The sequence below is a fragment of the Rhinopithecus roxellana genome, chromosome 3 (genome assembly GCF_007565055.1).
Source record: "Rhinopithecus roxellana isolate Shanxi Qingling chromosome 3, ASM756505v1, whole genome shotgun sequence".
NCBI lineage: Eukaryota > Metazoa > Chordata > Mammalia > Primates > Cercopithecidae > Rhinopithecus > Rhinopithecus roxellana.
This window is the reverse complement of record NC_044551.1, coordinates 98,619,607-98,647,575: the sequence shown is the minus strand read 5'-3', so window position 1 is coordinate 98,647,575 and position 27,969 is coordinate 98,619,607. Positions and strand designations below refer to the sequence as shown.

The following is a 27,969-nucleotide window of genomic DNA, read 5'->3' as shown; positions in this document are numbered from 1 at the left end:
TTCACTTCGCCCTCCCCCGCCGCTGCAAGGGAAAAGAAGGTCGTTTTCCTCGTGTCCCCGGCGACGCCCTCGAGGAGCCCAGAGCCCCCCGGGGACGCCGCCCAGCCCCGGCGCCCGGCCCCGCCCCTGCGCGAACTCGGCCGCACCCACTTCCTCGGGCGGCGCCCCCTCCGCGGCCTGTGACGTCACAAGGCCCCCAGCCGCCTGCGCCCCGCGGTGCGCGCCCCGCTCCGGGACCTGCTGCCGCCGCCGCCCCGCCCTCGGCGCCCACACCCAGGCGCGCCCGCGCGCGCGCCCGGCCCTGTCCCCGCCTGGAAGCCCAGCTGAAGATGGCGAGCCCGGCGCCCCCGGAGCACGCCTCGGAGGGATTCCCAGCTCCCGCAGCCGAGGAGCAGGCGCCGCCGTCGCCGCCGCCGCCCCAGACACCCCCAGGAGCGCGGCAGCAGCAGCAGGAGGAAGCTCAGGAGGTTGGGGCGGCGGAGGGCGAGGGGCTGCAGGTGGAGGAGGCCGCGGGCCGGGCAGCTGCCGCGGTAACCTGGCTACTCGGGGAGCCGGTGCTGTGGCTGGGCTGCCGCGCCGACGAGCTGCTGAGCTGGAAGAGGCCGCTGCGGAGCCTGCTCGGCTTCGTCGCTGCCAACCTGCTGTTCTGGTGAGAGCTTGGGCAAGGTGGGGGCGCTCAGGAGGGCAGGTGACCTTGGGGCGCCCGGGGCCCCGGGGACCCAGTGCAGGGGGAGCCCGTGGGACACTGCGGAGGAAGAATTGTCAGCACTGCCCCACTTTCTCGGCCACCGGTCTCGAACAGATAGACACCGCAACTTTCCTCCGGACGCACGTCCCTATGAGCAGTTGTCGTCCTCCGTGTGCGGATCCAGCTTCAGATGCGAGGTGGTCGGCCGACCCGCAGGCACCTGCACCTACAGGTGTTCCCATCGTACTTGAAAACTTCGCCCCTGCTTTCTAAAACTCTCAGGTCTTGACCTGCTCGCCCAAGCTTGCCGGAGCAAACGTGCTTGAACGTGTCTTGGTTCTTGCGGCCCCAGCAGGCATATCTGGACCAGATTAGGTATATTAGGTATACGTTCAAAACGGTGCCGCATTCATCAGTCACCTGAGATGGGCCCTGAATGATTTGTGTTTCCTTCCCCTGAAGGGTTAGGTTTACTGTCTTTACTCCCTGATGAGAAAACGGGAGGCAAACAAGCAGGTGGAGTATGCCCAGCACCCACCCCCGGGTGTGCCCAGTGTGGAAAACAGGCATATTTTTAGGTGAAGTACAGGGAGAATACACGGGAATGCTCAGCTCTTGAGCAACAGGTTTGTCTCTCCAAAAGGCGCTCTTCACCAGGAAAGCCAGGGAAGTGTCTGTCTCCTTCGTTGAAAGTGGCGTCCTGTCATCCCTTACCACGCTATTGAGGGCGGAGAAAATCTTTGTTTGCTAAGTGTCCTTATAACAAACATGACCCACACGGTGCAGAATAATCAGAGCTCCGGTGACAGATACCTTGTTACAGGACAGAGATTTCTGAACCTTAAAGTTGAGAAATAATAGCCTGTCATTTTCTAGGTTAACTTGAGCAAGGTGAATATTTTCCTGCAGATCTCTACTCGTCCTGGTGTTTTCTCTTAAAACGAGCTCTGTCTTGTTGGAGGTCCCTGAAAGTGGATTAACTTTGGGTCTCTTAGCTACCTGTGTTTCTAGAGTTTATTCCAAATCTATCTTATTATGGAGTTATGCGAGCACTCAAAGAAGAAGGAGAGATTGTCTTATGCTAGATTGGGCAATAGTCTAATAGTCTTAGGGCTGTGTCTCACTAATGTTTTCAATGTTTTTAACATTTTATTTCTTATTTTTAAATTTTATTTCTTTAAAAATCTAATACAGTCTCATAGTTCAAAAGTTTTAAAGGTACAAAAGGGTAAGCATTTTGAAAATCTTTCTCATCCCAGTCCCTGGCCGCCCAATTACCTCATGGAGGCAACCAATGTTACTAGTTTCCTGTGACTCTTTCCAGATAGTGTACATTTCAGCAAATACACCATATTCTATGCAAATTGTGGAATACCATATGAGCTCTCCCTTTTTCTAGTATTTCTTGGTGATTGCTTCCTTGTTCTTTTTCAGCTGCTTCAGAATTCTATTGTAAGGATGTCTCAAATTACTTAACCTGTCTCCTACTGAGGCAATAATGTTTCCAAGCTTTTGCTATTTCAGTGTTATAGCTAATGACCCTGTACATGCATAATTTTGCATGCATGCAAGTATTTTAGAGAACTTCCCAGAAGTGGAATTGCTGGGTCAGATGGCATGTGCACTTGTAATTTTGATGGCTATCACCATATTGCATGCAGTTCCTTAGGGTTCTAACAATTGATACTCCCAGCAGCAATGTGTGTGACTGCCTACTTTGCTACACCCTTGCCAAGAATTTTTTTTTTTTTTTTTTTTTTTTTTGAGACGGAGTCTCGCTCTGTCTCCCAGGCTGGAGTGCAGTGGCCGGACCTCAGCTCACTGCAAGCTCCGCCTCCCGGGTTCACGCCATTCTCCTGCCTCAGCCTCCCGAGTAGCTGGGACTACAGGCACCTGCCACCTCGCCCGGCTAGTTTTTTGTATTTTTTAGTAGAGACGGGTTTCACCGTGTTAGCCAGGATGGTCTTGATCTCCTGACCTCTTGATCTGCCCGTCTCGGCCTCCCAAAGTGCTGGGATTACAGGCTTGAGCCACCGCGCCCAGCCCTCCAAGAATATTTTATGAAACTTTTTGATACTATAAATCTGATAGGTGAAAAAGACTATCCCAAAATGTTTTTATTTTGCAATCCTCTGAGCATTTTATCTTATGTTTAATAACCACTACAGTTACCTTTTCTCAACATTTTTGTTTATAAAAAACCTGTCTATTTTTTCAAGTAGGCCATTGTTCTTTTCCTTATTGATTTATAGGAGCTCTTTTTATATTAAAGACTTTAGCCTAATTTCCATAACATGAGTTGCAAACTTTTTTTTCTATGATGTTTTCTTTAATGACACCTATTGAAAATAATGTTTTTGCATAAAATAATTGAAAGGCATATTTGGTAGTATTCAGGGGTGTTTTCTTCCAACCGTTTTGTTTATGACTGATGGAGAGGAAAACATTGGCCAGCCTTCCACCTAGATACAGCCTTCTCCTTATCTGTTTTATTTCATCTCCTGTTTGTGGCATCTGCATTCCATGCCTGTATTTTCTTTGACAAAAATGACTGTCCTGTTCTTTAAATTCAGAATTACTTGTTGCTTTTGCATTATAATTCACTGGAATTTATGACCCATTTATTAATGTCATTAAAGTTTTGTTTTTTTTCCCTTTTCTTTGTTGCTCTGGGGGTTAAAATGATTTTCAAGGACATTACTTTTTTAAAAAAATAATGTATGTCTTCTCAGCTGATCTTAAATTATATGGTACTCTGACCTTCCGTGTCTTGGGAACTCTAAAGCACTGTATTTTCTATGAGGAAAAAAAAATCAATTTTAAAACTATGAGGAACCCAACCAAATCTGTCTTAAACAATGGGATGTTGTTTTCACTTTAATTGGTGTTATCTCAGTTTTGTAGAAATAAACTTTTTAAAGAGATATTTTTGAATGATTTAGCACCTGGCATTAGCAGTGGGTTTTAGGAGTCTGAATTGGACTCAAAAGCTTCAACATTTATTACCTGCCCATTATCTGCAAGATTTTGGGCAAAAATTATGACACAGCCGTAACCAACGGGTATAACTCAAAGTTGCATGAATTAAGTGAGGTGGAAGATTCGGGAAAGGATAATTCGTTTTGATATGGTTTTGGGGAGCAGTGGTATTGTGAATGGAAGAGATTGTGGGGTTCTTAATAAGAAGATCATGCTTGAAGCAGACCTCAGTGGACAGGAATGATTTGGGAGATCTAGTACATGATCACGAGCATTCTAACACTGAGGAATACAATGAACACAATAGCATCTTGAAGGTGTACCTAATATTTCAACCACCACACAGTGTACAGATGCAATGGCAGCATGGGTTGGTAGAAAAGGTGGTGGGAGATAAGGTTGGCTAGGTGGTTTGTGGGGTCAGTAGTTGCCTCAGATGCTATGTTGTATGTTTGGATTTGTTTCTTCTACAGGCAATAGGGACCAAAAAAATACTTTGTAGAAGTGTCAAATAATTTAATGGATAAGTTTATTGTGGTTCATTTATTTATTATAAATCGTGATACCATATAACAATGAAAATACAGCTTTAGCAACAACAGGGATGAATTTTACAAATGTAATTTTGGTCAAAAGATGCACAAAATAATATATGCTGAGTGATTCAATTAAGTTTTAAATGGTGCAGAAACTGAACAGGATTGGTCAGGGATACACACATAGGAGATAAAACTACAAAGAAAATAAAAGACATTCTCGAATCAGATACATACAGGCAGATACACACATATGCATTCTTATCTATGATATATTTTATGAAAAATACTAAAATACGAAAAAATGCTAAGATACGATATTCACTGAGAACTCAGAGGAGTTTGGTAAAATAGAGGCCACATAGGGTGCCTGTCTCAAAAAGCAGGCTTTCCACAACTGAAATAGATTGGGCAGCAGTCACATAGTTTTGTGGTGATGAAGGACCTCAGATAATAATATCTCACTCATTTCACCAATGAAGAGCATGTTTTTAGAATTTTTTCCTTCATTTAAAATTTTATTTATTTAAAAATTAACTAACATAGCCTTACAGTTCAGATATTTAAATGTACAGAAGGGTAAACATTTTGATGTCTTCCCACACCTGTCCCTGTCTACGCAGTTTCCTCTCAGAAGCAACTCATGTTATACTTGTAAGCACATCCTGAAATAGAATGAGCCCAATGTAATAGAAAATGTCGGGGTTTTTTTTGGCTGTTTTTTACAATATCAACTTTTTGTGGTTTACCACCAATAAAATGCACATACTGTAAGTATACAGTCATATGTATTATATATGCTATATATGCCTGTGTAACTGCACTAGCAGTCGAGAGCTAGAATATTTCATCACCCTTAAAGGCTTCTTTGCATCCCTGTTCTGTCAGCACCCACCCCTGGGGACTGATCTGTTTTTGTCACTGTTGACTAGGTTGGACTTCCCTAAAGCTTTGTGTTATTGTGTTATTTAGGGTAATGTCTTTTTTTTTTTTTTTTCCTGAGATGGAGTCTCGCTCTGTCGCCCAGACTGGAGTACAGTGGTGTGATCTCGGCTCACTGCAACCTCTACCTCCTGGGTTCTAGCGATTCTCCTGCCTCAGCCTCCCGAGTAGCTGGGACTACAGGCACCCACCACCACGCCTGGCTAATTTTTGTATTTTTAGTGGTGATGGGGTTTCACCATGTTGGCTAGGCTGGTCACGAACTCCTGACCTCAGGTGATCGCCTGCCTCGGCCTCCTGAAGTGTGTGATGTCTCTTGTGTCTGGCTTTGCTTACTCAGCATCGTTTTGTGATTCATCTCTGCTGTGTATATCAGTGATCTGCTGCTTTGTATTGCTGGGTAGTGTATCACTTTGATGATGTACCACATTTTGTTTATCCGTTTGCTAGTTGATGTTCTCTCAGGTAGTTTTCATGTTTGACTATTATGAATAAAGCTATTGGAAAGCATCAGGTAGCAATCTTTGTGTGAAGTGTCTGTTTTTGGTGAGGAATATGGTAAATCCTGATGGTTGCCTTGGATAGGCACAGAATGGAGTAAAAGGTCTGTCTCCTAAGTCTTGCTGATGGTCGTATTGAAATTTAATGGCTTATGATGCAGCTCCTCTTTTGGGCATGTTACCTCTGCAGCCTAGAAAGCGTCTCTGATGTGATTTGGTTTTGAACCCATGGTTGGAGACCATGGCATTTAGAAAAGTCCAGGCATAGGCCTTTTTCCTTAGTGCCTGTGGCATTGCATGACGATGGCATTACCTTCTATTGGTATAAATAGTAAAACTGTAGGAAAGTGATTTGCCTGAGGTGACCACACAGGGGCACCCCTGGCAGGAGACCTGGGGCACTCTGACTTTTCAGGCGTCTCAGGCTGGGCACCAGGCAGTCTTGAATGCCAGCAGGACCTCCCAAGAGTTCTTGGAGCACTGTCTGTCAAACTGTTTTGGAAGGTTGCAGGGTTCAACTTCCCGCTTGATGTCAAGCGCCACTTCTCTGCCAGCATGAATGGGGTGCCCCAGCTTGCGATAGAGCCATGGCTCTCAAAGTGAGGTCCTGGTCCAGCAGCATCCACATACGAGTGTCACCTGGAGATGCAAAATCATGGGCCTCCTCCACACTCACTGAACAGGAATCTCTGCAGGTGGGCCCAAAGCATCTGGGTTTTCTCCAGGTCTCCAGGTGATTCGATACATGTTCCAGTTTGAGAACCTCTTTGTTTGAGCACGTTCTGGAATTGTGAGCTATCTTCTCCATAAGGCAGCATTTCCATTGCTGGGCGGCACTCACTGGTGTTTTCCTTACATGAAGGCCTTTGCTTGATTGTCTCGCAGCTGCCCAGGATGTAGGCCCCTCCCCAGGACCGCCCTTTGTCTGTTTCAAAATCCATTCTCTTCTTGGTTCCCACTGAGTCTTCTCTTCCCTGGCTGAGAAATCCTGGGCGCCTCCACTCACTGCTGTCCTGTCTGGTTTGCAGATCCTTCTGGCCGGGCTTCAGTTCATCTGTATTCTGCCTGGAATGCAGCATTCCTGAGGTGGCCTGACTGCTGTGTACTCTCTCCCTTCTTCCTGGATGGCGTCCTTCTAGCCTCAGAGCCTGAGATAGAATTTCTTTACTACAGTTGACAATAACTCCCTTTTACAGATGCTACTATTGCTGGTTGTTAGACTCTTAAAAATAAGTAAATATATATCATTTAGTGCTTTGTCAAAGGATGGCTATATGTATAGTTATATATAGTTAGTTTGTCAAACTTTACTAAAGTTATTATAAATATATGTAGCATCGTATTTAAACCTTGCAGGAACCCAGTGAGGTGTGTGTTGTTCCCATTTTACACAGGAGGAAACGAGAGGCCCAGAGAAGTTAACTGAACACCAAAGATGACGTTGACCTGTTCTGTTTAATAGAATGTTTGCAGTGATGGACGTAGTCTGCCTTTGCACCACCTGTTATGGTAGCTTCTTGTGGCTGTTGAGCATGTGAAATGTGGCTAGTGGGACTCAGAATGCCATTTGACTTTTATTTAAGTGTAAGTTTAAATAGCCACACATGGCTAGTAGCTGCTGTGTTAGCACAGTCTTAGATAAGGGCTGAAGCTGGATAATGAAACAGCGTCCATTTTCTCTAAATTCAATGATTTTTCTACTCCGTCTCTCTAAAGAACAATAGGAGACTATTAGGGCTTACTTTTTTCAGTATTACAGAGTTTTACACTTAATGATTTCAGCACAGAGTGAAAAAAATTATATTGGGAGAGGGTTGCTTCTGCATGAATGAGAAGGATCTTTTTAGACTGTCAGCCAGCCTGCTCCAAGTTCCTTGCCTTATCTGTGTTCTGTCTGAGTAGTCGGTACCTGTGAATGAGTGTCTGCTCCCTGCCCAGTGTGGTCAAGGGGGTATACCTGGGCCGAGGGGGTATACCGGAAGCCCAGTGCCTGAACTTAGCCTACGCACTGGTTTAGGAGACACAGCTGATTTGGTGAATTGATTGAGAGAGTGTGTCACAGTTCTAAATTGCATGTCACGGTCTCCAGGGCTTTACAGTTCAGGACAAAGTGGGGATGGGGGAGGTTTGGAATAGCTGATGAAAGTCTCGTGATATTTATTGTATAAATCTACAAGAAAAGGTGTACTTTTAAAAGTGAGGTTAATGGTGAGGGATTTCCACGTAGGACAAACTCAGGAAGAAGTGGGAGATGAGCACTGGATGTTGTCCGGATGGAGAGACTCTCCTGACTCACACCGAGGGTCTGTTTTAGGGACAGAGAATTAATCTTGGGTTGCCGGATCCACATGAGGTCTGAAACACTGTAGATGTTAAAAAAAAAAAGGTTTGGTGAAATGAGCTGGACTAGAGGATATTCTCCTATGATGAATAAGGTGGGGCTATTTAAAGACTGAGAGTGGGCTGGGCACAGTGGCTCACAATTGTAATCTCAGCACTTTGGGAGGCTGAGGCAGGCAGATCACCTGAGGTTAGGAGTTCAAGACCAGCCTGGCCAACATGGTGAAACTCCATCTCTATTAAAAATATAAAAATTAGCCGGGCATGGTGGCATGCGCCTGTAATCCCAGTTACTTGGAAGGCTGGGGCAGGAGAATCACTTGAAGCCAGGAGTTAGAGGTTGCAGTGAGTTGAGATCACGCCACCACACTCCAGCCTGGGTGACAAAGTGAGACTCTGTCTCAAAAAAAAATAGATAAATAATAAAAACAGTGAGAGTGGAGTGGAGGGGAGGGGAGGTTTATGTGCTTGCTAAGGGGAATACCCAGAGGTAAGGCTGCAGATTGAAAGGGTGGGGCCAGGTTTTGAAGATGTTACTATTGTACTATGCTAAGGAATTTGGATGACATCAAATAAGCAATACCCATCTATTACCTTAGTATGAATACCATCATATTCCTCCCTTTCTTTCAGGACCTCCATTAAAATACGCAACAAGTATTTCTTTTTTCTCTCTTTGTTTTTTTAAAATTGAGACGGAGTGTTGCTCTGTCTTCCAGGCTGGAGTGCAATGGCGTGATCTTGGCTCACTGCAACCTCTGCCTCCTGGGTTCAAGCGATTCTCCTGCCTCAGCCTCCCGAGTAGCTGAGGTTACAGGCCCCTACCACCACACCCAGCTAATTTTTGTATTTTTAGTAGAGACAGGGTTTTACCATGTTGGCCAGGATCACCTTGAACTCCTGACCTCAGGTGATCTGCCCGTCTCGGCCAGTCGAGCCACCATGCCTGGCCAAAATATGCAACAAATATTTCTTGAGGGTGTGCTATATGCTGACACTGTTCTCGGTGCAAGGGATTTAACAGTGGACAAACAGATAAGATCCCTATTCTCCCAGAGCTTGTATTCTAGTGGTGAAAGTGGTAGAAAAAAGACTATAAGCAAATGTACAAAATGCCAGAAGGAGCTGGATGTTATGAAGAAAACTAAAGCAAGGACAAGGGATAGAGAGGGACAGAAGTGACTACTTTGTTGAGTGGTCATCATTGGCCTTTCAGGAAAGGACCTTGAGCAGACATCTGAAGAGCAAGTCAGGGAATGATCTAAACACTCTGGAGGGGAGTGTTTCAGGCAGAGGGAATGGCACACACAGAAGCCCTGGGATGGGAGTGGGCTTGGGGTGTCTGCAGGGCGGCAAGGAGGCCATTGTGGCTGGGGCTGGGTGAGCAAGCGGGAGGCAGTGGTTTTTCAGCTTGGAACTTCATGCTACAGCGGTGCCAGAGGCTGCTTGTCAGCTTTCTGCCAGCCCTTCTGGATGAATTAGGGGAGCAGGAGCCTGGGGCCAGGCACCAGCTAGGACACCATTGCAGGAGCACATGGTGGTGCAGAGAGGCTGAGCCAAGGTAGTGGGGGTGGGGAAGAGGCGATGGATTTGGGGTAACTCTGGAGGTAAAATCAGGAGGACAGAATGATTTGGTGGGTAGGGGGAGGGAAGGCTATGGGCTAGATGAGGAGTGCCTGGTAGTGACCTTAACCAATGTAAGGGTGGCTGAAGTTGTGGCAGACTGGGGTTGCCCAGGTTTGGCGATGTTGCATGGGACGTGCCTGTAGCTCACCAGGCACCCACGTGTCACTACACTGTTAGACACATACTGACGCTCAGAGTGCAGGTTGAGTTTGAAATATGGAGTTGTATGTGTTGGAGTTTAGTCATTGCAGCCTTGGGAACGTGTGAAATTTCCTGGGGAAAGCTGGGGGAGAGTGTTGGGGAGACTGAATTACCACAGTGGGTGACCAGAAAGAGCACCTTGAGAAGGAGAGTGGCAGCAGAGCGGCGTCCCAGGAGGGGGTTGTTCTAGAGCAGCCAGTGTGGCGATCATGAATGTCATCTAGTACTTGATTTGTAGTTGCTCCTTCCTGGCCTTAGCTGTAGCAGTTTCTATAGGGGCCTGGTGGTCTCCAGTCACACCCGAAGGGGAGGACACTCTTCCTTTCTCTGTGGCACCACCTCCTCGCTGCAGCATTGTGGCTCAGTGGAGGACACGGCTATCCACTCTATTTCTGGGCCTCTCTGTGATTTGGTTCTCAGGCTGGCTCCCGACTCGGCCAACAGGAATTCAAATAGTTTAGGAAATCTTTTCTCTCTGCCATGGTCTGAATATTTGTGTTCCCTTACATTTCATATGTTGAGACCTTCTCCCCAGTGCCTTAGTTTTAAGAGGCGGAGCCTTTAGCAGGCTATTAGGTCATGAAGGGGGGAGTCCTCATGAATGGAATTTGTGCCCTTATAAAAGGGGTCAGAGGAAGCTTGTTCACTCCTTCCACCATGTGAGGACACAGCAAGAAGGTGCCATCTGCAAAGCAGAGAGTGAGCCCTCACCAGATGCCAAAAATGCTGGCGCCTTGATCGTGAACTTCCCAGCCCCTAGAATTGTAAGACATGAGTTTATGTTATGTATAAGCCACCAAGTTAATACTATTTTTGCTATAGCAACCCAAGTGGACTAAGCACCCTCTCTGTAATGCTTGGCCTTCACCCCGATGAGATACCTTAGTTTGAATGTCAGAAGCTACATTTCACCAGTGTTTCTATTTTCATTCCCTTTGTAGAGTCTTAACATCCTACTTCCTCCCATTCTTATTCCATTCTCTAGATGCCTGGAGATGCCTGGGTGGGTATTCCAAAGGACACTAGAATTTGTGGGGAAAGGGACAATGGAAAGGCAAGGTCAATTATATGGTGGGGGAAGGTGACAGCGTGAAGCTCTGGGGAGGACTGAAGGGGCTGGGTGAGGAGGACACCTTTTCTGGGGAAAGATGGGTATACCTTTTGGGTATACACCCGAGATTAATTCTCTGTCCCCAAAACAGACCCTCAGGGTGAATCGGGAGAGTCTCTCCATCCTGACAACATCCAGTGCTCATCTCCCATTTCTTCCTGCGTTTGTAGTCCAAGTGGCAAGGAGTCACATGTGTTGTCTGATTTCTCTCTGAAGGAGGGTTGTAATCCACTGCAGTTGAGGAGGTTAAGGCGGGACAAGGCACCTGCAGAGACCGGCTGTAAGCTTTAGTGGAGAAGCACAAATGACTGGGGGAGAATGCTAGATTACACTTGTTTTGTTTAATTTATGTTTGGCCATTTCTTCAGTGCAGACATTTTATATCAGGCTCCTGTATCTTCATCTTTGTCCTCATTGACCATTTTTTTCCAAGGTGCCTTTTTAATGGAGTACTACCGATTTTAGTATTGTAGTCACTGCTATACTATGTTAGTTTAACAGTAAATATCTTACGAGAAATTTCCCATTTGCTAAAGATAAAATGAGTCCAAGATATCCATGTGCAATTTCGAAAGTACTTTTAGAAGCATGCAGTTGTGAAGTATTTTCAAATATTTTGCCGGATGATTCAGTGTAGTGCTCTTTGTTTGCTACTGATTCCAGTTTTTGGAAAGATTTTTGTCTCAGGGATGAAGAAGGCAACACCTAAGTGAAAACACATTGGGTGAGGTGTGGCCATTTCCACGCTCCTGATGGTAATCTGAGATTGGGAGAAAGAGCCACCACGGGAGGCTGGCCTCCCATCTCTTCCCAGACACTCACCAGACCTTTCACCTGAAAGATGAACTCAGATAACAGAGGGAGCTCTCCTGAGTTGTGGCCACGTGGACTTTCTGGGTTTCTAGATAAACCATTGTGGCTATTGTGTAATGAGCCATTCTTCCTTTGACAATTTGTGGCACACTTTCTGTGGCCTTGCATAATTTCCTGGATTCCTGCAGTGATCCTTGATAACAGCAGTGACCATTTATGGGGCTCCTGCTTTGCTAGGCACTTGGTGGAGTTTCCTTATTTAATGATCACACCACACCGCAAGGTATCATTGCCCCATTTGGCAGAGGGAATATTGGGGCTCAAGGGATTTAAGTCACTTGTCCCAAGGTAATGGTATTTGGCAGAATGGGGATTCCTATCAGGTTTCTGCTCCCTACCCCGCCCCAATAAACTAGACTGCGAGGGAGGCTGCAGGGTACAATCAAAGCGTAATTCAATATGACTTCTTCCCTCTGCTGCTAGAAGACAGAGTTAATTTCTTTCTCAGATCAAACCATCACTTTTCACTCACAGAGCTTGCTGTCTCCATTTGCTTTATAGAAAAAGGTTAATTTTTCCAAGTAAAATTTCAGCACCAACCGTGGCTTCATCCCTTTAGAGCATTCCACCCTGGCACCTTTGTTTTCCATTTTAGGCATTGATTACCAAAGCAGGGTGTGTATTTCTCTGAGTTGTCAAGTGGCCCAATCTATCATATTTCAGTTCCCTTTTGTATGTGCTCTTTTGACCTGGGGTCGGGGGCGAGTGGCACTTTCCTTACAGGTAAGATGTCATGTGGGCTCTGGCCTGTTCTTAGCTGATTGCACTGCTTTGTGGTGCAGAGTGCTACATGAAATATGCGATGTGGGATGCGAGCCCAGGTGAATCCAGAGTTTGGGGTACCGACATGTTGTGCTGAAGGAGCTCTACTGCCACTCTGAGGGTGGGGTTGGGCTGGGGGACTGGGGGGCATAGTGCTGTTATGGAGGGAGCACAGGATGTGTCTGCCTGTGCCTCTTCTCGCCCACTCTGCAAAGCTGCGTGCTCTGTGGGTAGCCCCTCTCCCACCAGGACTGTGACCCCCTGCATCTCTGTTCCCTGCTCTGTCCCTTCCCTGTCATTAGGCCCCCTGTCACCTCTTCAGGGAGGTTATCTCCAGCCTAGACTCCATCTAGGTCTTGCTTGTTAATTTCAGTTTCAGATCTGAAAATATTCTTCAGAGAATTTGGTGTAACTTGAAGGTATTTTGTTAATTTTTCTCTGTGTTTTTCTAATTCTTAAAGCCTTGTTAAAACTCTGTTAAATATTCCTTAGGTCAAAGAAAAAAAATTAAAGCTGAAATTGCATACTATATAGTAAATGATGTAGAGAATACTGTGTATGAAGATAGTCTCTCCCTCACACACACATACATCTTTAATGTCAATTAATTCCACTGGGTTTTTAATTAAAATGCAGCAATTTCTTACCCTATCTCAGCCTACTTTCCAGACCTGTTTCTAGGAGCGACTGTTGTTTATTATGCTCTTGGCTCGATATAGACTTTTCTAAGTAAAATTCTTTTTATTTTTTTTTTTGAGACATTTTCTTTCTTTGTTGCCTAGCCTGGAGTGCAATGGCGCAATCTCGGCTCACTGCAACCTCCTCCTCCCAGGTTCATGCAATTTTCCTGCCTCAGCCTCCCGAGTAGCTGGGATTACAGGCATGTGCCACCACGCCCAGCTAATTTTGTATTTTTTAGTAGAGACGGGTTTCTCCATGTTGGTCAGGCTGTTCTTGAACTCCCGACCTCAGGTGATCCACCCGCCTCGGCCTCCCAAAGTGCTGGGATTACAGGCGTGAGCCACCGTGTCCAGCCTCTAAGTAAAATTCTTAAAATGCTGGTTTTTGATTCAGCAGTCTAAGACATTAATTTTCTCTTGGCACCCCGATTCACATAAACTCTTCTCATCCCCTTTCCCTTGTAATGATATCACAAGTTTTGGTTGAAGCATTATGACTGTGTAGTATTGTTCGTATGTAAGCTAAGTAGAGTGTTATGTTTACATTTCCTTTCTTGTTCAACGTTATTTTGCCGTTACTCTTAGAATTCTTAGCCTCACGGTTCCCAGTGAATTGGGAAGAGTCCCAGAGTTCCCAGGAACTCAGCCTCTTAGTTCTTCTCAGTTCCCTTCCTTCTGTTCTGGTCTCCTCTGATGCCCCACTGGGCGATCCTCCCATATCAGCCTCCCGAGTAGCTGGGACCACAGGTACACACTACCATGCCTGGCTAAGTTTTTAAAATTTTTGTTGAGATGGGATCTTGCTGTGTTGACCAGGCTGGTCTCTAACTCCCGGCCTCAAGCAATCCTCTGGCCTCCGCCTCCTGACGTGAGCCACCACGCCCAGCCTGTTTTCTTTTTTTTTTCTGGAGAGCTTACTGGTCAAACGTCAGACTTCTTGGATTGCTCCTGATTTTCTCAGTTTTTCTATTTTCATCTCTGTCTTCTGTTCTGCTTTCAGAAAGCTTCCTGTATCTTTTGCATTCTACTGATTTAAAATTTCTTGTCTCATTTTTAGTTCCAAGACATTTTCCTCATTTTTGATTTTTTTCCTTTTAGATGCACTTATTTTGATTCTTAGCTTTTTGATTCTTAGATTTTTCTCCTCCTTAATAAAAAGGAGAAGATAGTTTATTCAGGTTTTCTTGTGTGTGTTCCGAGTTCCTTATTTCTGTGTGTTTTGTCTCTGTTAGGTGTTGAAGGCTTTCCTGAAACGTCTAAGGGGTCCTCAGATTTCCTGTTCCTGTTTCACAGTAAAGGGCTCCAAGGCTCAGAGCAGTGTGCTGGGCTGAGGAATGGCCACTTCACAGCGTTCACTGTGGGTCATCAGCATGCTGACCTCTCTTGTGGGGGCGGGGCAGGGAGGGGAAGCCTGACTCCAAGTGTTCTGGGAGCTGTGCCAGGGAGATGGTGAACACGTGGGGGTCCCCATCAGAATGTGCCTGGCATCAGCTCCCTGTTCTCAGCGTGGTTCCTCTGTTCTGCTCTCTTCTGTCTTGTTACCCCCGGGGTCTGAAGCCCTTTCACTTTAATTTTTTCAGAGAACAACCTCCTACTTCTATCAGGGTGGAGGAGGGGTCCTCTCTCCTGACTTTGCTGGGTGAGTAAAGATCTGAAGTTCTAACTGTTCATCATACAGATTTGTAGGCTGGGCACAGTGGCTCACGCCTGTAATCCCAGCACTTTGGGAGGCCGAGGTGGGTGGATCACCTGAGGTCAGGAGTTCAGGACCAGCCTGGCCAACATGGCGAAACCCCGTCTCTACTAAAAACACAAAAATTAGCCGGGTATGGTGGTATGCACCTTTCCCAGCTACACGGCAGACTGAGGCAGGAGAATCGCTTGAACATGGGAGGTGGAGGTTGCAGTGAGCCGAGGTCATGCTACTGCACTCTAGCCTGGGTGACATCTTCACACCTGTCCTGGCCCCTGTCTTCTCCCAGTACCTTCCACTCCCAAGCTTTCCTGGGACTTGCAGCTCAGGGGAATGTGCTTTTGGGGGCCTTCCCCTTGCACCCTTGCAGTTCCCAGCGCTCTTCCTGCTGCTCGCTCAGTTTTCACCCTGGAGCTTGCTTTCCATCTTCTAGACGTTTGTTGATATCCCCACTGTTGTCTCCTTTCCTGCTTTCTTTTAGCCTCCTGCATGCATATGTTTGTCAGTGTTTCTGGCGTGGTTTGGGGAGGAAGAGGACAAAGATATGCATGTTCAGTGTGCTATGCCTGACCATAGGGCTGGCCTCCCCACCTGAATGCTGCCTCCAGCAGGGCAGAGAGCAGTCTGTTGCTTCAGCCATGTATCCCAGCACCGTGGCATATGATAGGTGCTCAGTAATTGAATGGTAAAACTTCAGTGGCACCTTCTGCTTTTTCATCTACTTCCTCATGATTCCCATACTTTTGGGAAAGGTGGCCAAGTTCCCTGCTCACCTCCCTTGAGAAGAAGAATTTCTGCTCTTTTCCCATTTCTTTTCCAAAATACTGTGTGGTTGTGATAACTCCTATCCAATCCAAGTGCAGCACGTTGTAGATTTTAAATTAAAAATTGGCATGATGATAATTTATTACTGAGTAGTAATACATGTCTGGATTTTGAAAAGTTTACTAAGTAGACTATTAGTGAATGGAGTATATTTAGTTCTAGCTAGTCTCACTAAAGCATGAGAATGGCATTTTATTACAGCATTTCTTTTCATTTGTAAAACATTTATTTATTTTTTCTTTTTTATTGAGACAGGGTGCTGCTCTGTTGCCCAGGCCGGAGTGCAGTGGTGTGATCTTGGCTCACTGCAACCTCCACTTCTGGGCTCAAGCAGTCCTCCCACCTCAGCCTCCTGAGTAGCTAGGACTACAGGTCTGTGCCACCACACTCAGCTAATTTTTTACATTTTTTGTAGAGATGGGGATGCACTCTGGGGTCTCACTCAACTCCTGATTGAGCCAGCCTGGGTAACATAGTGATCCTCCCACCTCTCAAGTGATCCTCCCACCTCAGCTTCCCAAAGTGCTGGGATTGTGAGCATGAGCCACTGTACCCAGCCTGTAAAATTTAAACAAATAGAGCACGATTTGTGAATCAAAGGCCCCCAGTATCAAACTCTAAATCCTAGGTGTCTTCAGCCTACCTTGATCTGACATTGAACTTTAACTGTAGTAGGCCTCGAAGGACTTGGTGGGGTCCGTCACTTACAAAGGATGGTTAAAGGTGGTCCTTAGTGTTTAAAAATCTCTTGGGAGAGATGACATGGAAAACAGCAACTAGTTTGATATGACAAATATGAGTAACAGGTACCCAGGCCGCTGCTACTGTGGGAAGGAACAGAAGTCCTCCGAATCTGGTGACTGCAGGGAGGTCACACTTTTGTAACTTGTGAATGCTAAGTAGAAGTGGTTTGGGTGAATCAACATAAGCAGAGCCTTCCAGGCTGAAGGAGTCACGAAGGCTCCAAGGGTGACAGTGAATAACATGGCTCTGGTTTGTTTCATTAGCAAATACTCACTGAGAACATGGTAGGTAGAATCACTGTACTAGACACTGGGGATACAGTGTCTTCTTCCCTCATGGAGCTCACAATCTGGGGAGGAAACTCAGGTCAGAGATCCTTTCCAACACATTCTCATCAGTGCCATGCTAGCGGTATGTAGGAGGGGCAGCCATGGTGGTTGGTAGTCAGGAAAGACCTAGAAGAAGTGACATTTTAGCTGGACATAAAGAGTCAGTAGGTGTTGGCCAGGTTGCCAGGGTGTGCAGGGGAAGGATTTGTTCCAAGCCAAGGGAGCAGCATGTGTGAAAGTCCAGAGGGAGGAGTGTGGACTACCAACAAGGTGCAGGGAGTTCCATGTGTTCGGGAGGTGGGGAGATGGAAGGGGAGGGGGTGAGGCAGGGCAGGAGGTAGGTAGGGCACAGTGAAGAGCCTGGTATTGGAGTGGAGGGGTTTGGGTTTCATCCTGATGCAGTCAGAAGCAGGAGCTGCCCAGGTCCCTCCAGTGTAGTTCCTTACCCCTGGGGCAAGGAAGTCATGCCAACAGTCACAGGAGGTGAGGCTGGAAAGGAGGCAGGTCCAGATCCTCAAGGGCTTGGGCACTAGTTCCAGGACTGGGACCTCTTTCAGGCCTGGAGAACCGACGGGCCATTATAAACAACCCCTGGCACTGACGGATTGATTCTTTGTAGAAAGCACTTGAGGCACAGTGAGGAGGGGTGGGTGGGAGACATGTTGGAGGCTGAGAGTGGGGCAGTAAGGGAAAGTCTGTTTTTCATAGGAACCCACTGCTGGGGTCACCCTTGTGGGTGGGGGAGGTCCGAGGGCAGTGCAGATTGGAAGTGCCCGTCTCCCCGGGAGGGTTCTGGAAGGGTGGCTGACTTCAGGCTGAGTGTGGGGCCTGGCCCAGCCCAGAATGCCATCCTGAGAGAGACTCCTGGGCTCCCCACGGGTACTCAGAGTCCAGTAGAGAAAGGCAGTGTGCTTTTCGTGGCACCAAGATTTAGGGGTTATTAAGATTTATGATGCTTTTGGCTTTAATGACGAAGGTACAGTGACAAATCAGTGAATAAGGATAATGTTACAATTCAGAACTAATGAGTGTGGAGCACTTATCCCGTGCCAGATATTTTAGGCCGTTCACCTGTAGTGTCTCTTACTCCATATACATAGCAACTGTTTGAGGAGGTAGGTATCATTACTAATATTCACAATGACACTGAGGCACAGAGAAGTCAAATGACTTGCCAGGGGCACACAGCCACACTCATGTGTGGTTGCAACTGTTTTATACCCGGGCGGCCTGATTGTAGTTTATCCTCTCCTTGCTGGGTTATTTTGCCCATTAAATGCATTTGCCAGCCTACTTGTTCAGGATTCTTTCCATGTCCTTTGGTATAGATGCATTTCTCTGTTGTCTGACAAGTGTCAATACTCTAACTATTGACTGATGACTTCTAGTACATAGGCAGAGAATCAGCCAGACTCCTGTGCTATTATTTCTTATGCTTTAGATCTTCAGGGCAAGCTTAAAGCATTTCTTTTTGCCTTTTGTACTTCCAAAGCTCAACATCTGCTTGCGTATAGAAGCTGCATATGATTTTTGTGGTCCATTCTCTAGGTGGACAATTCTCTAGGTGTGACACAGGGCTTGTCACACGTCTCCAGGCACTCATACAGAAAACAGCATAAGTGGCATTCCCTGGAGTTGCAGTGAGGTTACCTGGCTGGATGTTGTGGGCTTTGCTGAGTTTTGCCCCGAAGGGCGTGGTCAGGCTGGGTAATTGGCCTGGCTTTGTGGGAACTGCCGGATCCTAGAATAGGCTGTGCTTAACTGAATGAAAAGAGAATTCATACTTTGGTCTCAGCAGGACAACTTTCAAAACAAATATTCTAGCCTGTGATTGACCAGCATGCATCGAGTTGAGAGCGTCACTGCTGCTTACATTTTAGGTTTGGCTTCGAGTGTAATGCTTAATGCTATGTGGGTGCCAGTTTCCCCTTGTCAGCTTCCAAAAAGCCTCTCTGGCAGTTTTTGCATGTGTTTTGTCAGTCTGCGTAGCAGTAAAAGAAACGTGCCTCTGGAGTAGCAGATTTCAGCAAAAGAATCATATCGAAATCATATAGGACCCAGAGCTGCCCAGTTCTTCGAAGGCGCTCATCTGTTTTCAATATTTCAGTCACATCATGGAAGATAATTATTTCTATGACCAAGTTGCACCAGCTCTGACCTAGTAAACCATATCATTTGTTTCATTGGCAGCTAAAACCTTTCAAAAGAAGGCATCCATATGATGAAATGAAAGGAGAGGAAATCTTTGCTCCAGTTTAACCACCTCGTGTTACAGAAAACTAAGTCCCAAGGTCCCTCAGCTGGTGACATTATGACCCATATCAGAGTCTCCTGACCCCTTTTTTAAACTACATGCACTAAGTGTTGAGACAGTAAACCTGATGAAACTTAGGAAGGCAAAATAATAATGTTCCCAAGTGTCAGAATCACTAATTATATTTTGCAGGTCACTGTGGGAACTTTACTGTGTTGGCCCAACCATGTCTTTGGGCATCTTTTGAGGGTCTGGAGTATTGACAGATCTCCTCCTGATCTTCCAGGACCCTGAAAAGCTCTTAACTGTGAGATTCAGGCCCTTGTCTCAGACTTGATCGTCTCTTCCTGCCCTGCTGACACATGAGCCAGAGTTTGCTAAAAGTCACTTTGATATAAGGAGGCAGTCGAGGGCTTCCTCTTGCTCTTAGTAGTAATAGCTTGTGTTTGAGCACAGCTACTTGAAACAGGTGTTTAATATTCAGCTAATGGTAGTGCAGCCTTCTTTGAAATGATGAGAGTAACTCCTTCCAGAAAACTTTTCATAGGAGGAATTTTTGGCAGTTGAAAATGCATTTACTATTCAAAGGAAGCATTTTTTTTTTGTATGCTCGTAACTGACAAGTCATTACTTGTGTCTGCTAAAACAACGCCAAGACTTGTTAAAATGGACGTGGTCACTTTAATACGGTAGTTAGATTAGTAATCGTAACACAACTTAGCGAATTTTTTGGTTAATAAAATCTCTCTAAAAGAGCTGTTGACCTCTTTTAATTAAGCTCTTCTGTAGCTATTAAACGTAATACAGGGTGTCTACAAACAAAACATATATGTACTCGGTGCTTAAAAAAAGATCTTCCTTGTGGAATAAAAGCAAAATATAAAAACAAGACCCTTTGAAGAAGTCTATTAGAACAGCAAAGTTTAGGGGGCCTGGTATACAAGACTGCACATGACCGCCACCCTGACGGGAATGTCACCATGAATCAGGAGATGGCTTCATGGTTTCTGGTCTGGGGCTCAGTTGCTCATGAGTTGCATAAGATCCAAATACCATCTTTGCACATGGAGAAAATGGCTCATAAGCTGAAGGAAGGGTATTATATGAAACTCTCCTGCAACTGAGCTCCCGTAACCTGGATGGGTATATCTTGGGGTATTCACTACAGTCTGGAAACCTTACTTCATCTCTTTTCTCATTGTTTTAGGAGTGAATATATGTCTTCCTGGCATACCTTCTGAATTTAACTTCCAAATACCTCCTGGATAAATTGAAAACAACACCCTGCATCATTATGTCATCTGTAACATCAGAAACCTTTAGTGAGAGACTTGTAGCCAGTTTGTGATGGTAGTCTATGAAAAAAGCTTTGTGGTTTTTTGCTTTTTTTTTTTTTGTTTGTTTGTTTTTGTTTTTTTGGGTTGGAGTCTTGCTTTGTTGCCCAGGCTGGAGTGCAATGGCACAATCTTGGCTCACTGCAGTCTCTACCTCCCGGGTTCAAGTGATTTTCCTGCCTCAGCCTCCAAGTATCTGGGACTACAGACATGTGCCACCACACCCAGCTAATTTTTATATTTTTAGTAGAGATGGGATTTCACCATGTTGGCGAGGCTGGTCTTGATATCCTGAGTTCAGGTGATCCACCCGCCTTGGTCTCTCAAAGTGCGCGGATTATAGGTGTGAACCTCCACGCCCACCTGAAAAATGCTATGTTAAGCATTTAACTTTTTTCTTATAAAAGTTATCTACATATTTAAATATATTTAACAATGACATTTCATGTTTGGCTCATTTTCATTCAGTCACATTTAAAAATCTAATACACTGAGAACTTGTAGCTTTCATTTATCAAAATGAAAGTTGGGCATCAGGAGAAATTTTGATTCTTAATTGTATCACTGAATATAGCCAAAGGGTTGAGCACACTTGTACACTGATGCGCTGTATGACTGAGAAATTTAATCCTGTGTACGTGCCAGCTTTCGTCTCCGGTGGTACCCGTCAAATCTCTGCTGTGTGTGGGTTTTGCCTGGTACAGACAGGTTGTATCTTAAGATCGTGAGACTGTGATTCAACACATGTTTGCTGTGGGCCTGTGATGTTGAAAAACAATGGCTGTTGGCCAAAGAACCAATCATGGGCTACCATCCCCAGAATGTCACTGATGATCTTTGGCTTTTTGTTGGAATTACCAGATGTCTAGAAAGAAGTCCAGACATTCATATTTGGATTTGGTGTGGCTTTCACAGCAAACATGGCTGCTTAGATTTGAGGGAGGTGCATCTGCTGCAGCTCCTCTGGTGACTGGGACGCATGAGTCAGCAGGGCACTGTTCTCTTTGACGTGAGCCACGCCATTGCAACATGACTTCAGTATGGGGCAAATTAGGAGAGCCAGATTTACTTCTGTTGGTTATCAGAGAGCAGGTCTTCTGAACGAGAAGAAGTAAGATTTGTCTAAGCAGATATCCAAGGGTCATTCATGGTTTCTGATGCTTACCAAAGGGTCTTTCAGAAAAATAGTATAGACATTTTAATGTTCCCCATAGTTCCCCCCCCCCCCAAATTTGGCAAGCTGTCATTATTATAATGTGCTTTAAGGAATTCATGATTAATGATTATATTGATTACATGCATGGTTAATTAATTACATTAATTGAATTATTCAACAAACATCGAATGAGCAGCAGCAAACAAAGAAGTATTTATTGAGTGCCTGTGACTGGCCATGCAGAGACCTAGTGCTTGGGTGATGTTGGTGAACAGGAGAGATGGTCCCTTTCCTCACAGAGCTTGTAGTTTGAGGTAGGGAAAGACAGACAGATGGGAAACAAATGGCCAAGCAAACCAACATACAAGTGGGAATCAGAAGGCGTGCTCTGAAAGGAAAACACATCACTCCAGGGGAGCAGTGGGGTGACCTAATTTGACAGCAGGCTGCTAAGGAGACTGGGTGGAGTTTTCCTTGCTGCGTGTGACCACTGGGCATGGGATGGTGAGTCAGGGGTTCACTGTTGTGCCTTTGCCAAGCTTTAGGAAGCAAATGCCTTTTGTCAAAGAATCCACATTTTCCTTTTCTCTTTTTTTTGAAAATCTTTTAAGTTCAGGTTTGTTACATAGGTAAACTCATGTCAAAATTTGGGCTTTGTTGTACAGATTATTTCATCACCCAGGTACTGAGCCTTGTACCCAATAGTTATTTTTTCTGCTCTTCTCTTTCCTCCCACCCCCCACCCTCTAATAGGCCTCAGTGTCTGTTGTTCCCCTCTTTGTGTCCATGTTTTCATTGTTTAGCTCCCACTTATAAGTAAGAACATGTGGTATTTGGTTTTTTGTTCCTGCATTAGTTTGCCAAGGATAATGGCCTCTAGCTCCATCCATGTTCCCATACAGGACATGATTTTTTTTTTCAATGGCTGCATAGTATCCTAGGGTGTATATGTACCACATTTTCTTTATCCAGACTATCGATGAGCATTTAGATTGATTCTGTGTCTTTGCTGTTGTGAGTGCTGCTGCAGTGGACATACTTATGCATGCACCTTTATGATAGAATGATTTATATTCCTTTCAGTATATATTCAGCAATGAGATTGCTGAGTTGAATGGTAGTACTGTATTTAGCTCTTTGAGGAATTGCCATACTGCTTTCCACAGTGATTGAACTAATTTACACTCCCACCAACAACATGCAAGTGTTCCCTTTTCTCTACAACCTTGTCAGCATCTGTTATTTTTGACTTTTTTATATTAGCCATTCTGACTGGTGTAAGATGCTATCTCATGGTGGTTTTGATTTGCCTTTCTCTCATAATCAGTAATACCAAGCTTTTTATCATATGCTTCTTGCCGCATGTATGTCTTCTTTTGAAAAGTGTCTATTCTTGTCCTTTGCCCGCTTTTTAATGGGAAGAACCCACGTTTTTATTTATCACAATGGTTCATTCTTTTTTGGTAAAGTGGATTTGAAGTCTGATGTAGTTGAATTGATTGGGATTATTTTTAAAAGACTTGCTCAACCGAGGGCATTTCTTTGTTATTATTTTTACCTCTGTATTCACTTCCCATCTGATTGAAATACAGACTTAGGATCGTGTTGTAGGCTCTATTCTAGTCCAGATTCACAGTGCTGATTATGAACCAGTGTCATGTGGTTGAAGTGAGGCATTTTCTTTTATTGTTGGTGTTTCATGTCAAATGTTACAAACACAGGCGCTGCGGCACTCCTTTGGAGAGCTTGCTGAGGAGCTGCCACCTTCCCTTATGATCTATTCTTTTATTCTTGTTCCCTGCATTGTTTTTCATGGGCTTTGTCTTTCTTGTTTGGAGAGTAAATGTGGTGCTGGAAGTCACAGGTGGAATTATCAGGAGAGACGGATGTTTTCCGTTGGACTTGGTTAGGGCCTGTGCTAAGGGAGGGCTTCGTCCCCCTTGTTTAATTAGAGAAAGTTGTTAGGGTTGTTTGCACCCCTGTGTACTGCTCATGTGTGTGCACAAAGGGAGTAGGGAACCGGAACCCCGGACCTGCTGGGTAAAGGGAGCACCTTTTAGCAAAGCCATGTGAATTGGTAAATGGCATGGGAGGGGATGGTAACACTTCTCATCACCTTTTCTCTTGTTCCTCCTATTATAGCTCCTTTTTGGCAAACAGGGAAAAGCATTAGAAACAAACATCCCCAGCCACCCACTTTTAGCAAATCAGGGTGGTACGGCTGTTCAAGTCCTCATTCTGGCCCTCGGGCTCTCAGAGTCAGCATGGGGTGATTACCTATGACATTCGCTTATTTTATAGGCTTGCTATGTTTTAGTGATTGATTCTTTCCATATTAAGAAGATGTGGAACATTTCGCTGTTAGTTTGTTTTCTTCTCCTATTGAGTTACAAAAGGGTTTCACTAATGATGAAGTATCGAGTTCTTAACCCTAAAGAGGTCATCTCAGAACCAGATTTGTGGCTGTCTTCCTGCATCTCAACTATGGCTTGAATTCTTTTGGGCTGAACTTCAGCCTAAGTCATCTTCTTTTCCTCAGTTTATTTTCCCTTTGCCCAAATTCCTTAGTTTTTTATGTTTATTCTGTGCTACGATAGATATTTAAGTTCTCTCGATTGGTTTTTGGACTGAGGTGTTATAGAAATAAGTGCTATGGAGGCAGGCAAATACGTGTGTGTGTGTGCATGTGTGTGTGCGTGTGTGTGTATGTTTGCATGTGTGTGTGTTTGTGTGTGTGCACACACTGGGGAGTAGGGGTTTCTGGAAAGAGGTAAGCTTCTAGCTGCATGAACCCAGTCCAATGACTTAATCTTTCTTAGCTTTAGTTTTCTTATTTGTAAAAATTGGGTAATGCCATCACTTCACAAAACAACAACAAGGCCCTGGGAGACAGCCCGCCTCGAATCCGTGGCCCACGTGGGTTCTGCGGCACACACGCCCTGAGTTCACTCAGGCTAGGGGTTCTTTTTCAGAATCATAATTTTTCATTTCTAAGATATTTCATTAAGTTTCATATTACTACTTGTTTTGGGCTATTTACTGAAGATTCTTTTAAAAATCAAAGTGTAAAACAGGACATTAGAATATCAGTTCACATAACAGAACCTTGAAGGAAGCCTGGCCTGCAGCTTGTCCTTCGAGGTGCAGGCTCCGTAAATCCCAGGAAACCTGGCTGTACAAATGTGTAGTCTGCGGGCTTTTCTGTTACTGCAGGCGCTGCTGTCATGTCGAAGTGTGTGGTCTCCATTGGTGTGGGCACCATGACCTGTGCGTGTGAGGGGCTTGTCTTGCCCTGACCCTCAAACATTCCCGAGGGATCCTGGAAGTCCCAGGATCAGCAGCTGGGGTTGGGGGAAACTGAAGAATTGAAAGCTGTCAAAAGAACATTCATTCTCATCTGAGGTTCAGTCTCAGTTTAGAATGTTCTGGAAATCGAATCTAGGGAACTTAGAGGAATGGAGTGCATGAGGCAGCTGCCAGTTCTCTCTCATGCTTGTGCACTTGGACCTGAGTGCGGACATCCTCTCTCACTCTTAGTTATTTATCTTTTCCTTTAATTTGACCCATAGGAAAGAACTGGGAAGGGTTTTCCTACCTGGGATCACACAATACAGTCTCTGGTCTTGAGGTAGCTGTGCTCATCCAAGTTCAACTGGAATGTGGCCATTGGCTTCAGGGCCAGAGTGGACTTTCCTGATACTTAGTTTTGGTGCCTAAATATTTGTCACTGCTTTTTACTGTCTCAGCCTTGGCCACAGAGTAGCAGGGAGTTGCAGCAGTTCCCCTGGAATTGACAGCCACAGTTCTCCCCTTCCATGCTGGCAGCTAGAAAGACATGCATTGGGCCTGGGTGCAGTGGCTCACGCCTGTAATCCCAACACTTTGGGAGGCCGAGACGAGCGGATCACTTGAGGTCAGGAGTTTGAGACCAGTTTGGCCAACATGGTGAAGCCCCGTTGCTACTAAAAAATATAAAAGTTAGCTGGGTGTGGTGGCATGTGCCACCTACTCAGGAGGCTGAGGCAGGAGAATCACTTGAATCAGGAGATGGAGGTTGCAGTGAGCTGAGATGGCATCACTGCTTCAGCCTGGGTGACAGAGCGAGACTCTGTCTCAAAACAAACAAATAAATAACAAACAAAAAAGAAAGACATGCATTGGATATGCTACAAACTCCTTTTTGAAAAAAAAAAAAAAAAAACCAAAAAACCACTCAAGTTTTGAAAACACCTTTCTCCCCGTGTTGGTCAGGGCTGCTGCACCCAGTGCGGTTATAATCCCCGAGTGTCAACACTGTTTTGCCCCCTGAATGTATCCAGATAAACTGGGACAACAGTCTGCATCCAGGTGTGGGTTTTCTATGGTTTGTTGAACATTTTGGTATTGAATAAGCAAAGGGGGTGATGTTTTCTAGGAGCAACTACTGGATGTGGGGCTCTAGATACTAAAGGAATGTCTGTGTAAGGAGGCTGCTCGCGCAGCCCAGCAGTACTGTGTGCATATGCGGAGTGACCTAGGTGAGCCTGCTGGGCAGAGCAGCTTCACACTATGGATAAAGGACACTTGATCCTGACCTTCAGATAAGTGGCCTCCAGACAAAATTACTAATTCACTGCTCAGTAGATTTTGTATGTGAGGATTTTGAAGCACATTAGACAGTTGCTTCTCTGTGTCCTGTGTTCATTTAGAGCTTAAGTAGGGTGAGCATATAATTTATTGTCCTAACCTAAGTAGGCCAGGACACAGTATATACCAGGATACTGTGGCCTTTCTGATCTTAAATAACCTGTTGGCTCTAATCTGCATGGTTTCTTACAGTTTGTTCAGATATTTCAGCCTTGATCTCACTTTGTTTACTGGGTGTAGCAGCATGAGTGAATGTTTGCCTTTCTGGCAGGGAGTTTGGGAGGACGTGGATATATCCTCAGCATGGTGGGGCTGACAGGGCGCATCACACAGCTGGTGAACTTTGACATAGGAGTGACTTTGGGGCCAGCAGGTGAGTGGCCCAGATGCTTGGTGTTATGGACTGAATCGTGCTGTCACCCAATTCAATGCTGAAGTCCTTACCCTCAGTGCACCTCAAAAGGTGATTATATTTGGGGATAGGACCTTTGAAGGTAACCAAGGTTATGTGAGGTCATATGGGTTGGCCCTGGTTCAATGTGACTGGTGTCCTTATAAGAAGAGAGGCAGACACCAGGGGTATGTATGCAAAGAGGAAAGACCCCATGATAACGCAGTGAGAAGGTGGCCATCTGCAAGCCAAGAAGAGAGGCCTCAGGAGAAACCAAACGTGCAGACAGCTCGATCTTAGACTTCCAACCTTGACACAAACTGTGAGAAAATAAACTTCTGTTGTTTAAGCCACCCTGTCCGTGGGGGTGTTCTCCTTGCAAACTAATACAGTTGGCCCAAGAGATGTAAAAGCCTCTGTTCCAGCTCTGGAAGTGATCGCTCTGGTCTCAGACCGGGAGCGGCAGGGAGCGGGGTCTGGATACATGAAATCTTACTGTGGAGCCCAGGAACTTGGCAAGGAACAGTCCACTGTATGTGTCTGTGATCTTGAACAGTAGGTTATTAGGGTGTGATCAAGATTCATTCACCTGGAAAGGGATTGGCTGGAGCTGGGTAAGTAGACCCCTGGCAGGGCTTCCGGCAAAGAGGGGAATGAGAAGGATCAGGCTGGCCATGGGAGAACCAGACAGAACAATTGAACACACCCACGGTAAGAGTGGGTGCCACATGGATGCGTGTGGCCAGAGTATAGTTCTTGGCATCCTTGGTTTTTGGGGTAAAGGAACTGGAGAAGCAAAATCATCTTCTACAGCTGTGGCAACGCCATCAATCTCAGAACTGTAGAATATTTGAATTCCTTTTTGGGATCCTGGACAAGGTCAGGTATATTAGAATGGGCTCTTGAACAGACTGTAGACATGAACTGATGAGTGGGTGACTACAAATGAATGGGAATTTAAAAGGTAGAAGTCCACATGACAGTGACTTTTCAACTCTGCTCTCTCTGGAACAGTCTGGTACATCGAGATTGGTTGATTAAAGCAGGGTGCCAGGGAACTCCACAAATGATGTTTAAATGGATCAGAGGACTCTGAGTCCAGAAGACCCGAGTTTATATGCTGACTCTTTCCATTAGAGACTCTATAATTTTAGACAAATTGCTCCAACTTTATTTATGGATATATAATTTCCATGTATCTAAATTCATCATGTTGTTTAGGAACATCACATGTGATGGAGATGTGAGAACACCCTAGGTAAGGTGTGCTTTAATTACACATCAACTTTTTCTGTAGCCGGCATGCCTAGGAAGGTTCCTTGAATTTATTACTGTGTGTCTTGCTTCTCGCCCCATCACACACCTGAGAGCTCTTCTTC

The 27,969-nt window shown here is 45.3% G+C and overlaps 1 protein-coding gene across 1 annotated transcript in view; it reads left to right on the top strand.

The window, feature by feature from the left end:
- Positions 1-208: 208 nt before the first annotated feature.
- Positions 209-27,969, top strand: part of RETREG1 (reticulophagy regulator 1) — a 145,469-nt gene continuing 117,708 nt past the window's right edge. The window contains exon 1 of the mRNA XM_010356334.2: positions 209-649. Within this exon, the coding sequence (XP_010354636.2) occupies positions 330-649 (320 nt within the window). The 5' untranslated portion in view covers positions 209-329. The remainder of the gene's footprint in view (positions 650-27,969) is intronic.